Source organism: Kwoniella shivajii, chromosome 8 (genome assembly GCF_035658355.1).
Source record: "Kwoniella shivajii chromosome 8, complete sequence".
Classification (NCBI taxonomy): domain Eukaryota; kingdom Fungi; phylum Basidiomycota; class Tremellomycetes; order Tremellales; family Cryptococcaceae; genus Kwoniella; species Kwoniella shivajii.
Window position 1 is genome coordinate 441,144 of NC_085915.1, and position 14,372 is coordinate 455,515.

The 14,372-nt window shown below is 41.0% G+C and overlaps 5 protein-coding genes across 5 annotated transcripts; 2 read left to right on the forward strand and 3 right to left on the reverse strand.

The window, feature by feature from the left end:
- Nucleotides 1–106: 106 nt before the first annotated feature.
- Nucleotides 107–1,005, reverse strand: IL334_005931 (uncharacterized protein; the record flags this gene model as incomplete). The annotated part of the gene is made up of 4 exons (XM_062937637.1): nt 107–327; nt 418–435; nt 517–742; nt 952–1,005. The coding sequence occupies 4 exons, from the start codon at nt 1,003–1,005 to the stop codon at nt 107–109; spliced, it is 519 nt and encodes a 172-aa protein (XP_062793688.1).
- Nucleotides 1,006–3,064: 2,059 nt separating this feature from the next.
- IL334_005932 (uncharacterized protein) lies at nt 3,065–4,395 on the forward strand (the record flags this gene model as incomplete). Its single annotated transcript, XM_062937638.1, has 5 exons — nt 3,065–3,309; nt 3,506–3,705; nt 3,857–4,040; nt 4,159–4,219; nt 4,291–4,395. 5 exons carry the CDS (start codon nt 3,065–3,067, stop codon nt 4,393–4,395), a joined length of 795 nt encoding a protein of 264 aa, XP_062793689.1.
- Nucleotides 4,396–4,865: 470 nt separating this feature from the next.
- Nucleotides 4,866–5,886, reverse strand: IL334_005933 (PHD finger-like domain-containing protein 5A; the record flags this gene model as incomplete). The annotated part of the gene is made up of 7 exons (XM_062937639.1): nt 4,866–4,899; nt 5,024–5,070; nt 5,145–5,221; nt 5,327–5,368; nt 5,506–5,567; nt 5,730–5,766; nt 5,862–5,886. 7 exons carry the CDS (start codon nt 5,884–5,886, stop codon nt 4,866–4,868), a joined length of 324 nt encoding a protein of 107 aa, XP_062793690.1.
- Nucleotides 5,887–6,703: 817 nt separating this feature from the next.
- Nucleotides 6,704–9,274, reverse strand: IL334_005934 (uncharacterized protein; the record flags this gene model as incomplete). The annotated part of the gene is made up of 5 exons (XM_062937640.1): nt 6,704–7,059; nt 7,130–7,247; nt 7,311–8,647; nt 8,738–9,113; nt 9,182–9,274. The coding sequence occupies 5 exons, from the start codon at nt 9,272–9,274 to the stop codon at nt 6,704–6,706; spliced, it is 2,280 nt and encodes a 759-aa protein (XP_062793691.1).
- Nucleotides 9,275–12,153: 2,879 nt separating this feature from the next.
- On the forward strand, nt 12,154–14,112 carry IL334_005935 (uncharacterized protein; the record flags this gene model as incomplete). Its single annotated transcript, XM_062937641.1, has 8 exons — nt 12,154–12,312; nt 12,603–12,644; nt 12,710–12,782; nt 12,866–12,953; nt 13,024–13,139; nt 13,236–13,367; nt 13,455–13,880; nt 13,973–14,112. 8 exons carry the CDS (start codon nt 12,154–12,156, stop codon nt 14,110–14,112), a joined length of 1,176 nt encoding a protein of 391 aa, XP_062793692.1.
- Between the last annotated feature and the right edge of the window lie 260 nt (nt 14,113–14,372).

The window sequence follows — 14,372 nt, forward strand, 5'->3', positions numbered from 1 at the left end:
CTTCGTATATTCTTTTGTCAATCCACCAATGCGTTCTCACTTGTCTTTTCTGGTTCCACTATTGAATCTCCTTGGACTTGTTTTTCCATCCAAGCACAATCAGAATCTAAACCGTCTTCCTTTCCTGAGCGACATTAACGATTTTGACCAATTTGATCGCCATGTCGATTGCCATTCCTAATGGGATAAGTAAGAATGGGATGTATTCACTTAACAGAGTGATTAATTCGATATTTGTGAATGGCGGTTTAGGAGTAGCTGTCAATATCGCTCCTAGACAAGGCAAGAGGGTGGTTGCTGTTGATGCTCCATATGCTAAAAGTATAGCTGATTGTTGTATGAGGTATCAATCAATCAGTCAGGTAGAATTTTTTCTGTTATTTAGCTGGTATATGGGCAATGCATATGGGAACTCACGATAAACCCTCTTGTCATCTATTCCAATCATGATCAAATCATTTCATCAGTCTTTACTCGTTATGTGAATCAAAAAGTGGGCAAGGAGGTGTGACTCACTATTCCATAATCCAATGGCTCCAATGACGAAACAAGGTAATTGAAATAATCCTTCTAGCCAAAAGAAATATCTTAACCAATCGAATTCTTTAGAGCCGGATAAGGCTCCTCCTAAGATCGGATCACGAGCCAAGGTTATTGAGTAATTGAACAAGTCTGATAAAGGTGTGCCGGCTAACCAATGGACTGGGTAGAGTGTTTGGAGATCTAACAAGAGCGAGATTGGCTATACGTAGATCAATGAGAAGTACAGGGCGAATTCCAAGTATTAGCTGATGGACGAAAACGCAGATATACGATATGGCAGCTTATGCCTAAGATCTCCAATAACTATGGTGACTATTAAATATCGATGAAATGAACATACAATGTGAAGCTGTCAGAAGAGAGTCAGTGAGAGATTCGATTTGAAAATGAGCGAAAGTCGAAATTTACCACACAAAATGCGAACCAGAATTTATCCAATGACCTTCCTGCGAATCGAGACATATTGCTTTAACGTGATTATTTGGTAGCGACAATGGGATATGATCATGCAAGCACCACAACACTACTATTATAATATAAACGAATTCTTGATGGTCTGACTTTGATGATTTCTGAGGTAGATTAGATGTTTTTGGCAGCTCAACGGTTTTGGTTTTTGTGGAAACCCAAGTGCGAATGTGGAGGTTCCTCCAAACGATTTAGTGGCATTTCAGGGAAATGATGATACGGTATCACCACTATTAAGTAACGATCTTTCATCCTACATGAAGGAGGAGGCTAAGGGTGATGGCAGTACGCAATTGCTGCTTACACTGGAAATCAAAAGCCACAGCTCACCCGCTGAAGTGGACAACAGAATTAGAAAGACACGTATTTATGTGTGTTTTGGGTGGTCACTGAGGTATACACGATTACTCAGACCTGCACTAGTCCAGCGTTATATCCTCCTTGATGCGGGTCGGTGAGTCATCTACTCTCAATTTAATCATATGTTCTCGTAGACAATAATGAAATGTTTGTTCATGTCGGGGCCCGGAGGGGATATGATCCAATCTACCGGCGGGGTCACTGATCAACTCACTTTATAAACAAATGCCCCGAAGGCTTCGGATATTTTGCTCGTACTTTACGATAATTACAAGATCTCTTTCTCTCTCTCGGCTTTTATAAATAGATTGTACTATATGTTGTTGTCCTATATAATTGTATTATTTGCATGTTCAACGGTGAATGATGAATAAGATGATCGATGGTAATTATGTTAAATGTTACAGATTTATTTGGTACGCTAACGTTTTTTTAAGAAGGCTGTTCACAACATTCACCGAATTGTACGTGTTTCAACCCTAGGGAAAGGATGAAGGGGAGAGAGGCTTGGGATCCCGATCTAAAGTTCCAAACTTTGATCTTATGTCGGGGTTGATTTGTCGTAACACTACGTCCTGTTACTGCCAGCTAGAAATGGAACAAGGGACCGTTTATGATTCAAACCGGTTATTCACAACAATTTTTGTCGAATCCCAGTAGCAAGTCAGTCGAAATCACCTGATTGTTGTATACGAGTACTAAAAGCACACTCTGCTTTTTGTATGTAGATGTATCGATGTATCTTAACCCGTACAATCACTTTGAATTAGGATTTAGTCGGCTTCGCATATATCGCAAGACGTACCATCTCATAATGCCAAGATAATCATCAGTACGTACACAGTCTGGGATTATGTTTTTCCCACATACAGCTGAACGAGTGCATCGGCTGGGTCGTTGAGCGATTTGCTTAGGAGAAGGAGGAGGCAGGATACCATCGGGATGATTTCGGTAGAAAACGAAAGTTTCAACTTGACTTTTTTTGAAAAGGTTTTGATCTTAACCGGGTTTACCCCCCCCTTGCATGTTCGTCATCCCATCGGAAATGTTCGATTATTACCTTTACCTATGCCAGCAGCTAAGCTATTCTCATGCACTTCTGAACAGAAACCTCTTTTGACTCTGGAGTCTTGACTAGCAGCCAAACGCCCACCGATGATGACCTGATTCGATTGAGTTCCCGTTATAACCGGTGATTGCGGCGGATGAACTGAGAACCCACATGATCAAAGTCAAGTTTATTTTACTTATTACTGCCATTCCACACTAGTGGGTCGATATAGGTCAGTCTGTCACCGAACGAACGACGCAGCTGCTCGATTGGGAAAGTAATCTTAGAAGCTTCTGAATCACCCAGTGGGAAATAACAATGCATTCTTTTTTGGGGATCTGGGGGGGGGGGGTTGAGATGGAGATTCCACTTCTTCGGTTATTTGACATGTCCGGGTCGTAAAATAGAGACACATGTCGTTTACATAAAATATATAAAGATATAAACAAACGCCCAAATTATTCCAAATCGAGTTCAAAACTTTTCCTTTATACTCTTTCTCTCAAGCGAGAACCAATAAACAACCAGTCAAATATATATACAGTATCAAATACCTCCAGCCACATAATTCATATACTAAATAGTTATTGTCGATCTCACCCAGCATTCATCCACAATCGATTAGCAGAGAAATAATCCAAAATGGTAAACGAATCCAAGATCGCCGCTGAACACGGTTTGGGAGGACACGATGCCGCTTCTTCTGATGGCACATACAACAACGGTAACGGCAATGGCCATGCAGGCGGTAACAATGGATATCAAGGTGGTGGTGGACCAATGTCAAGATTCATAACTCCAGGTGGTAATCCAGTAGATACAAGTCAACCCGCTTTCCCAGTCTTCCACAGAAAATTCGCTAATCCCGCTCCATTGGGTTTGATTTCGTGAGTATTGGTTTCTGTTTGATATATCAACACAGCATCAATAAGAATCAAATCTCTCGGTATATCGGTGATGATCGCTTTGACACTTTCTCCTTTCCTCTTCTCCTTTTCCTTTCCCTTTCCCTTTCCCTTGAAACACAATTTATTTGTTCAAGTCAAGCTGATCAAACGCATTGTCCCGTTCAATTGTACTCAGTTTCGCCGGCACTACATTCCTCTTATCACTTTTCAACGTATCTGCAAGAGGTGTCACTGTACCCAATGTGATCATGGGTATGGCATTAGGTTATGGTGGTTTGGTTCAACTTATCGCAGGTATCGAAGAATGGGCTTGTGGAAATACTTTTGGTGCAACCGCTTTCTCCTCTTACGGTGGTTTCTGGATTTCTTTTTCCAGTGAGTTTCTTTCTTTAATGCATACTCCCTCTTACTCAAGGTATATAAGGTATAATGACGTTGCCGCACACACTGCTGGCTCACGAAGACAGAGTTCTATTTCGCCATCAAATCAAATCCAAGCTAATACGTTGAATTGATTCGGAATTAGCTCTTTACATTCCTCAATTCGGAGTTGTAGCCGCTTATACCGATAAAACTATGCTTTCCAACGCTTTGGGTTTCTACCTTACCACATGGGGTATCATCACTTTCATCTTCCTTTTGGCCTGTTTAAGATCTTCAGTGGCCTTAGTATCTCTATTCTTCTTCTTGGATATCACTTTCTGGCTTCTGTAAGTGGCATTCACCACACCATTCCACTACATGATGGTTTTCATCTTATCCGTTTTTTTTCCTATCTGACATGCGATGTAACAATAACTGATTTGGTTCTGTTTTGCCATTAATTAGAGCCGCTGGTGAATTCGCTGAATCAGCTACTGTTCACAAAGCAGGTGGTGCTTTCGGTATTGTAAGTTGATCTTTGGCACTGAGGCAGCACTGAAGAATGAGTGGCTGATCCATCATAATTCATGTGAACAGCTTACAGCAGCTATCGCAGCTTATACAGCTTTGGCAGGTATGCTTACCAAGGACACCTCTCACTTCTTGATCCCAGTCGGAAATCTCGCAAGAGCGAGCAAGTAAGATCCGCCTTTCTGCACCGTGTGGTAGCGATAAAAGTAGACATCGGTCAAGTCAAGAGATAACTCAAGGCAAAAGTGTTTTTCCTCTTTTTCCTGTTAATATATATGGTTTTTCTGGTCGTAGATTATTAATATCGGACTGAAGGAGGTAAAGGAGGAAAAGTAAATCAAACAAACAAGCAAACAAACGTAAAAAAGAAAGATACAGACAGCGGGGAAGTAGGTTACCAATTATACCTTTTTTAATTCAGTTTACATTTCAATTTTGAACATAATCTTTATCTCCGTGTATGTACACTTGACTGTGGGTATTAATGTATTCAAGATGTCCATATCCTCTCGTCGCGCTGCAATTTGGTGCCTCCTTGAATGTGAGCTAAAGTAACGGGGTTGTGCATAGACCCATTCATTTTATTGATGTACAAGTATGAAATGATAGAATAGAATCGAGATTGAGGGGCAGATGGAGTTTTATCCCTTTTTGAAACCACCACCTTTTTCCAAGCTATACAAGACATCATCGTTATCAGGTTATATTGTCAGCATTGATTACGAGACCGCTTTCCAATTGACAGACGAATGATATGGGGTAGATTAAAGGTATGAACGCATTGAAAATGTTAACTCACCCCAATTTCTTCCTTTCGTAAAATGCATCTACTCTACTTGCGCCCATCTACAAGTTTTGGTTCAATTGACGAATCAGCATGATTCTCGCACGATAAAGGAAAAAAAGGTGTAACAACTCACATTGATGATTCTAGGACAACCATCTCTATCTTTCTCTAATCTCGTACATTCGGTACAATAATATGCGTCTGAAATTGCTATTTTGGAAGATGGCACATTGATAATCGATATTAGTGTGTGTTTTCGTATTTTTTAATTGGATGGACGACTGTGTGCTCAGATACGATTTGATGTAAACTTACCAGGTGATGAACAGATGATACATTTTCCAGCTGCTGTGCCGACTATTTTACACATATATTTCACAAGAAAGAAATAAGGATAAAGAGTCGAGTCAATTGATCAATTGATCCAAATTGTCAGTACCGATAATACCACACGATTGGTAATTGAATGGAGGTAAAAAGATGGATTTACTCACATGAACATTCATCGCAGATCCTTACGATAGTCATGGGTCTAACGTATGAATCGCATATTGGGCTATTAAAAAAAAAGGTATTCCAGCTATGAATTAGTATTCTCCCACTAATCAAGTAAAATCTAGTCGCCCCAGAGAGAGTGAGATGGGAGAATGAAACTATTTGATCAATCTCCAGAGCCAGAGAAAGATCGAGAATCGAAAGAGATATCTCATTCACTCACCATTTACCATCGCATTTCTCACACATTCGACCGATAGCTAAGCCAGAGCCCACACGTCAAAATTAGTTTTCGATCAGACTCCAAGATCTAAAAGCTCAATTTCATGTTGGGAGTATGGAAAATCAGACTCACCAATACCAGGTTGTCGCCTGCACATCAATAAATCTGGGTGATGTTTTGACTAGATATCATTATTAATGAAGAAACAAAGTTAGTATTTCATTATCATTGCGATGTTATACTACCAATTATTAAGAACAACTTTTGATGTCTATATGGCCGGAAAACTTACCATTTTGGTGTGGTCCTTTTATTCCTGAAGGATACTACGATGTCCAAGTCAGAGAGTGATGATGAGAATGAATGAGAGACCTGATGAGATGAAATTAAATTAACGATGATTAGTCAACAATAACAACAACGAAAGTTAAGGTGGCCAACTATTGTAAATGGAATTCTTTCAAGTGGTGGGTGATTACATAATCAGTCGAAACATTGTCACACCACCAAGTCCTCGCTTTGGTCTCAGCATCCTACATTGTTATCTATCGATGTTGTTGGATAGACGTGTGTATGCATGCAGTGAATACCTGTGATTCAACAAAAGCAGAAATGATATTGTATCGATATATTCATCAAAGAACAATAACATGTAAATAACATATTGGGTAAAAGACATTAAACAAAGAACAGGTCGGGAAAACATAAGGACAGAATATTCGTATCGTATGAATAGAAAAAAATGTGACAGAGAAGAAACACAGTAAGAAAAGAATGATGTGTACAGAGAAATCTTTTGCTGATATGATATTAAAAGTAGAAGGAAGTACAAAAGATTACTCATGTCTATGAGATTTATAGGTATACACACTGAACCTTCCTTTCACCAACTGTTTCTCCATTCCTCTGACGGCCATTCTTTCGCCTTGGGTCATGAGTAACACCAATGGCCGATCATCTAAGGTATTATACTTCTAAAGCTTGACAACTTCCATTCCTGCGCTGATATGATGATGACCGTTCATTTCACCTTCCACGCAAACCTCGACTGAGTTCAACCATTTATCTTTCAAAGCCTCATCCACACTCCATCTTGTTTTGGGATCTGGATCAAGCATATGTTTGATGACGTTTCTACACTCCCTAGGGATGAGGTTATTTAATGGTGCGGGTGTAGGAGGTTTTTCACTGCCATCTCCTTTATATTGTTGGATATATGTGGCGAATGTACTGTCGGACGTCTTGGCGACTCGCCAAGGTAATTCTTGGAATTGCATACAGTAAAACACAATTGCAGCTGCCCATACATCCACCTGTCGAGCGTCGTATTCTGCGTGATCAAGGGCGGTGATCAGCTGTCATTCGGAAGCCTGGACATGTTTACACTGATGATGGCTCACCCTTATGGTCGAATAACTCAGGAGCGATATACGGCTCCGACCCACATAATCCTTTGGACAGATGGGTCTTCTTTTCCCAACACATCCTGAAAACATCAGAGACACCAAAGTCGGTTATCTTATACAGAGATCAGCAATCATCCTGTATCAGAGAAGCTCCATTGGAAGACTATTAGCTCACCTTGACATGACCTCTACCATCCAACAATAGATTTTCTGGTTTGATATCTCTATGAGCTACCCCCATTGAGTGGAGATATTGAATACCTTGTAGGATTTGCTTGAAGGTACATTCGACTTCACCACTGCTCATTCCACCTTTTTTGATGGCGGCATATAAATCACCTCCTGGACAATATTCCATGACTTCACACCAATGATGAGCTTCATCTTGAACCAGATCAACAGTTTCTACCACGTTCATGTGATGTAACGTCGATGAGATGCAGAATTCCGAGGTAAGTTTCTTGACGTAATCTTTTTCCGTCTCATTCTTTCTTCTCTTCCTGAATTCTTTCACAGCGTAAAGCTTTTCTTCTCTTCGATCCCACTTATGGGCCAGTCGAACTACTGCGGTGGCCCCTTTGCCAATAGCTGCTTTGTCGCAAATACCATATTTCTTCAGCAGACTAGCGGTGGAACCATTGTCGCCGCCACCAGCTTCCGATCCAGCTTTAGTGGAAGCTCGATCTGACCCTTTTTGTGAACCATTGGCAGATGCTTTTCGTGAAAGTTTAGGTCCACTGTCACCCAATCCAACAAGATCCTTCAATGTGAATTTGTTTCCAGAAGCACTGGTGACTTCTTGCTTATTGGCTAAAGCAACAGGTTGACCACCAACGATGGCAACGGGCTTCTCTTTGCCTCCCACAGAACCATGCGACGCCGATCGTTGAGAGGACTTTCGTTGTAAACCTGGAGCTGGTACAGGAGGGGTAGAAGCACCTCGTCGGTCGATAGGAGGTTGAGCGTGAGGATCAGAATTTTGTCGTCGGAAACTGGGCGCTCGAGATGGAGGTCGAGAATGATCAGAATCGGAAGCGACAGCCGGTGGAGATGACGGAGTAAGAGGTGGTGACCTAGTTGCATCCCTACTTGGAGGATTGGGCGATCTGCTTCGAGGAGAATTGTGGCCGCTGGAAGAATGTCCTCGGGAGATATCTATGGAAAGATTATCATAGTGGTTTTGACCAGATTGAGCGCGTGCTTCGGCTTGAGCTTGAGCCTGAGCGTGTGCAGCAAGCTTGGCTTCATGTTTGGCTTCGTTAGGGTGGAACATTTTGTGAAGGAAAGATTTTTTAGGTCCATGCTCAGCTAACATGGTAGGCTTACTGGTACTTGTGTGAGCTCTAGTAGGACGCGTTGGTGCTTCTAGGTGTTTATCTTGTGTGTGATGAGATCCAGCAGAAGAATTGGCTCGCGACATCTGAGTGGAGTTCATGCCGCTAACCGGTGGTGGGGGGATGTTCATGGCGTGACCAGGATGAGGAGAATTGGAAGAGGAAGGGAGAGGGCGGACTATGATTTATCGAAAGGTTATGTTAGATACAACAATGGGAGAACAGACGCGCGATAGCGATAAAAGTTGGAATAAGGGAAGGTACGTACAGTTTGGGAAAGGGAATGAAAGATCTGGTAATGCAGCATGAGGCTGATGAACTTGTAAAGAGTCTGCACTTGCTACAGTAGCCGCAGTGGGACTGGGAGGGGCGAGGTGAGTGTTATGTTCTCCATTCACGGATCGATGTGAAGCTTTTTCGACATCGTTACCGAGAGGTGATGGATGATAATCGTGTTTGGTTGCATGTTGAAGCTGTGATATTTTAGGAGGGCTGACTGGTTCAGCTTCTGATTCGGGGGTAGATGTGGGAGGAGATAAAGAAGGTGTACCGATTGCATGTGTATGATTTGCAGAAGGTGGTTTGAGTGTATCGAACATGTATGGTAAGTCTTTGACATTGACAGTTGTATTGTGATTTCCATTCTGTTCCCATTAAGACCCGGTTAGCCAGTGAAAGGAAAATGAAGATACAAGGCAGAAAACAGACTTACAATCCTCGTATCGTCTGGGATACTGTCTTCGTCCGCACCTTCAGGTATCGTACCGACACCGTGACCGCCATTTGTAGTAGGGACTGAAGACATCTTATAAGGTGTACTCTTTATATTAGGTTATAGAAGACAAGGTGGGAAGTGGGAAATGGGGAGGACGGTTTCGAAGATGTGTTGAGAACAGGAGATAAGCTCGGACAAAGTCGTGTCGATTTCGCTTTTACAGCGTATTTGATCACCAATCACAATCCAACACAGATGTGCAAGAATTATACTATATCCACCATAGTACACGTTACACGTTAAAAGGGTGAACAAGTGATCAGATCGATGAAGAGTCGGATTAAGATTTCTGTTCGAATGTTCGAAATGATAGGACACCAGGTGCTATATATCACGAATATATAGTTAAGTGGAGAAATCGCACAGCGAGATACCAGGAGAGAAGTCGTAGGTGGAATCCAATGCAGGATTTATGGTTATTGGGTTGTTTGTCGTTGATTTGATGGTCAATTGTTATGGAAGGAAAAACAAATAACAGTGTAAAAAGTGGAGTGGCGAGTTGGAAGAAAAAACGTTAGCTTTTATTTACTTTTTATTATTCAAGTTGATAGATCGGACCAGCGATGTGATGTATCTAAAACTTTCGAAATGGATGAACCAATGAGGGTTACGTATAAGAATGACACGAAGATATGATAGTCATGAGATGATAGGTCAGTGACGATAGAAGAAGAAGGGGGAGGGTCAAAAGTACGAGACATAATTGGATCTGTAATAATCCGTTGTTCTTCCTCTCCCGCGATAGGACAAACGAACGATGTAACTCACCTGTCACCTGTAATTTCTTTGAAATATGTCTAGGAGTCAATGGAGAGGGATGTATATGTATGAAAGTGACGACTTGAAGAATTTATAAAGACCTATTGGGTGGATCAATGTGGTTAGTATTTTTTGGGTCGATTTTGATTGTATGACAAATCCTGATTAAACAGTGAGTTTTGACGGTTTTAAGGATATATTTAATATGATTGTGATATCCACAGAAACGCAATGACATCCGACCCCTTCCTTTGATATACTCTCATCCTTATCTTAAACACCACAAACGTTTCCAATAGCCCGCGCTGAACTACTGAGTCTAAAGTATGCATTCACTCACGTTTCCTGGGTAACAATGGCTTTTAACGTATCGTATGATTAGTAAGGCTGATGATGTTGATGGTGATTTTCACCTTGATTCTTCGCCACCTATCCGACTCCCTTGATCTTGGTTTGGATTCGATCTGAGTTATCAATATGAGAGGATGCTTATCGATATCGATGGAATGTATGATATGATATAATGTGTATGACTTTGGATGTATGGGATGGATTTTGTTATTATTTTGTATCGTTTTTCTGGAGATTTAATTCAATGGCTCATCATAATAAGATCTTAACCATAGAAGTAATAGGGGCTGAATAATGCCAGTGTATTTCTGGAATTGGAATTGGGATTTGGGAATTTGGTTGTAACCGGCGTAACACAAGTATTTTTGGTGGAAAATCGATGGGAAAAGAAAATCCCTCATACAGTAAAAGTGAGTAAGTAAACCTCATACATTAGTAATCCTAATTGGATTTCCTATTTGATACTACTACTATACTCGAGTAATTTCTGCACAATTTGTAAATCAAGATTTATTTGTTAATCCCAAAATAACAGAATTTCAGGAACCAGCTTGTATATTTAACCTTGTCACTCTCACGGGGAGAGTTGTACGACTCCCTTTGCCAATTGGCCAGATTCCCATTTTCAACTATCGCCTAACGCCCAAACATGATCCTACACGAAATTTGTAGAGACTAGAGCAGAGCACAGCAGAGCAGAGCAGAAAAGTCAATCGAGCCGATCTTTCCAGAATTAAACCCTCTCAAGACATCCAAAGCCCACGAATGTATGACTAAACCTGAAAAGGATTTCGTTACTTTCATGACATAAGAGAAGATGAACATTAATTTTTGTTGTTTGTCTCAAATGTATTGAGATGCCGGCAAAGCGTCCCATGTATTCTTGGCTCGGAAATCTTTCCTGGTCTCCTATCACTTTCACACAATTCTGCTCATTTCGAACTTGTTCTTAAAAGCCTCGAGGGACATGACTGATCGAATCCTGAACCAAGTGCAGCGAGTCTACGACAGCCTGTATCTCATCTTGCGCTAACGAACAGGAATGATGCGTCATGACGTTTTCTCTGTTGGCGAGGTGACATACAGCTCAACCAACCAACCAACCAACCAACCAGAATAATTCGAAAATCCCTCACACAAATCACCTTCTTTTCACCGCCACAAAAGATCCCGAACTGGCTCGTGTTCCCCACGTGGTCCAGCTGGTTTACGTGAAGACGCGTCAGGAAGGAAGGAGGTGGCGAGAATATGGGAAAAACAAAGTAAAAAGTTGGATGAAAGCAATGAAAACGACAATTAGTGCAATATTGGACAGTTATCAAAAAATAGAGGTGATATCTTGAGCACAGCATTGGTAAAGTGCATCTCTTGAGAACATTACTTTTCAACATAATTGTAGATCATACTTTTGCTCTGCATCCTCATCGGTGATCCTTGAATCGTCGGTAGGTGTAAAGACGTCAGAGCACAGCTTCTACTACGCACGGATTATTAGCCACACTTGTTTTTCATCCAACTTCATTTGACATTCCTTTGGTCGCACATACTCTGTAGACATCTCTTTTAACTTGATATCCCACCCATTGTTTACTCTTCTTGTCCACATCCTGCCATCAAAGTATCACTTTACATTCACTACCAGATTGAACAAGACTCGCTCTTTATTTCATAAAGTCAACCCGTCAAATACTTTTACGAAACGGGGTATCTGGAACCAAACAACAGATAACAACCATTCCGATATAATCACTTTTACTTGAACACACTTCATTCACCCTCACTTTTTGGTTTTGGACAAAATGGAAAAGCTGAAAAACGCATTCTCATCCACAACCTCAGTTACGTCCAAATTGTCCAAAGCGTTCAAATTCAACGGTGAACATAATATACTGAAAAGGACGAATACTGCATTAGGGAGTGGTAGAAATCCGTTTTTAGATGGACCTGTTTTGGAAGATGTGAGTGTCCCTTGTTATATTGGGAGTGATATAGGAAAGTCAAAACATCACAGGTCATGAGGATATCTTATGACATTATGAGATCCGTGTGAGAAAATGGAGAGATGAGATGACACACGAGATAATAAGATATGAGATATGAGACAGAAATGTAAAGAGGCTGACTCAATTCATTCCACTTTCATTCTCACTATGCTACATTATACAATAACAATGTTCTCGTCGCTCATCATCATCTTTAATCCAATCGCTCTTGACTGGACATGATCGATAACGAACAAATACAACAGCCCTCATTACCGAAAGCACATTTGATCATCCATGTGACATCCGTAAGTTTCATTGAAGTACATCTTCATCAGAAAAGAGAAACGCTGATGACAGTAATCACCTTAAGACATTCTTCACTTTCTTGGCGATATGTACTATGGGTGCAGTAGCTGGATTTCAATCAAAATGGTTCAAAGTTTGTACGTCTACCATCTTGTTTTGAATTCTATCTCTATCCCCTTTATCTTTTGTAAAAACTTAAAAAGCTGACTCACGATTATAGCTGGAGGAACGGGATTCGTTCTGTTTCTATTGCTGTTATCATTCATCTTGTCATCCTTTTTGATGGTCGTACCTATCATTTACGACAGGTGAGCGATTCTATCCCAGTCACGAGAAAAGGAATATATGCTGATAATGTCTCTTTCAACCAAATAATAGATGGGATAAACTTAGAAGACCCGCTCAGTTCCTTGGTCAAACTAGATCAACTTTTATCTTACATGCCTTTGGTACTTTCATCATGTTACTATCAGCCTTCATTGTAACTATAAGTGGTAAGTTTGCAAGGAGTGCTATTTTAAGTGGGCAAGCAATGGATTTAGTTTTTACCACTGGTCTGTGTTGATCACTGACGTGTTCTCGCTGTATAGCTTGGACCGAAAAAGGTTGTAAAAACGCAGATGATGATCCACACGCCGATTTGGGAGATACTTTCAAAGATGATTTGAAAGATTGGTGTACTACCAAAAAAGCATCTGCTGTCTTCGATTGGTTGTCATTTGGTGAGTCACTCACTGTCACTACTTCACCTGTCATCTTCATGAGAGATCAGCTTGGTAGTCACTGACGAAAACTCCCACTTCCGACAGCCGCCTGGGCAGTTTTGTTGGTTTTGACTACTCTTGTTTTCCGAAGAGAAAGACGTGAGAATAGAAGACGTGAACCTACTTTCATACCACCTGAATCGACCGGAGTGTCATATTCCAATATCCTAGCTGAAGACGATGAGAGATATGCGGATAAAGGTGAATCTGGAACTGGAGCTGGGATTCGACCAGGACATATAAGATCCGAATCAACATTCTCCAATAATCCCAATACTGGTGGATATGGGTATTCTGCACCAATTCAAGATAACGCTGTGGGTAACGGGAATGGTCATGGGGCATTAGGTAGACCTAGTGTCGATGCCTATGGTGCATTTGATGGTGATATGCCAGGCGGACAACATCCCTCATCGCTTGGAATAGATAATGGTCAAAGTAGGACTATGCAATTGGCGTATAACGATCCATGTGAGTTTCTTCTTCTGCTTTATCTGCTTCTCGATAATTGTCAGATGCAGTGAATACATCAGCTGATATGGAACGTGTTTGTTTTTGATTAGACGCTCAAATCAGAGCTTCTTTAATGAATACGCCAACACCCTCACAAACGGGATACGCTCAGCCTCAACAACATAATCAACCTTTGTATGGTAACGGTGGATTACCAAATCCTCCTTCTTATGGGGGGTATCAACGATGATAAAAACCTGTTATAGTAAAGGGAAGTGGTTTAACGACAAATTACGATAAAATAATGACTGAGATAAAGCAAGAGTGACTTGGACATAGATGATAGAGGGGTATGACAGTCAGATTAGTCTGGGCTTGTGTCATTTCATGTGTCATGTATTGTTATATAGTTTAGCGTTCTCTGCACGATGACTCATATTGAAGGGATTGTCCCGTAAATCCATTTGGCATGTGCTGGAAAAACTTGATCCAAAATCCAAAAGAAAGATT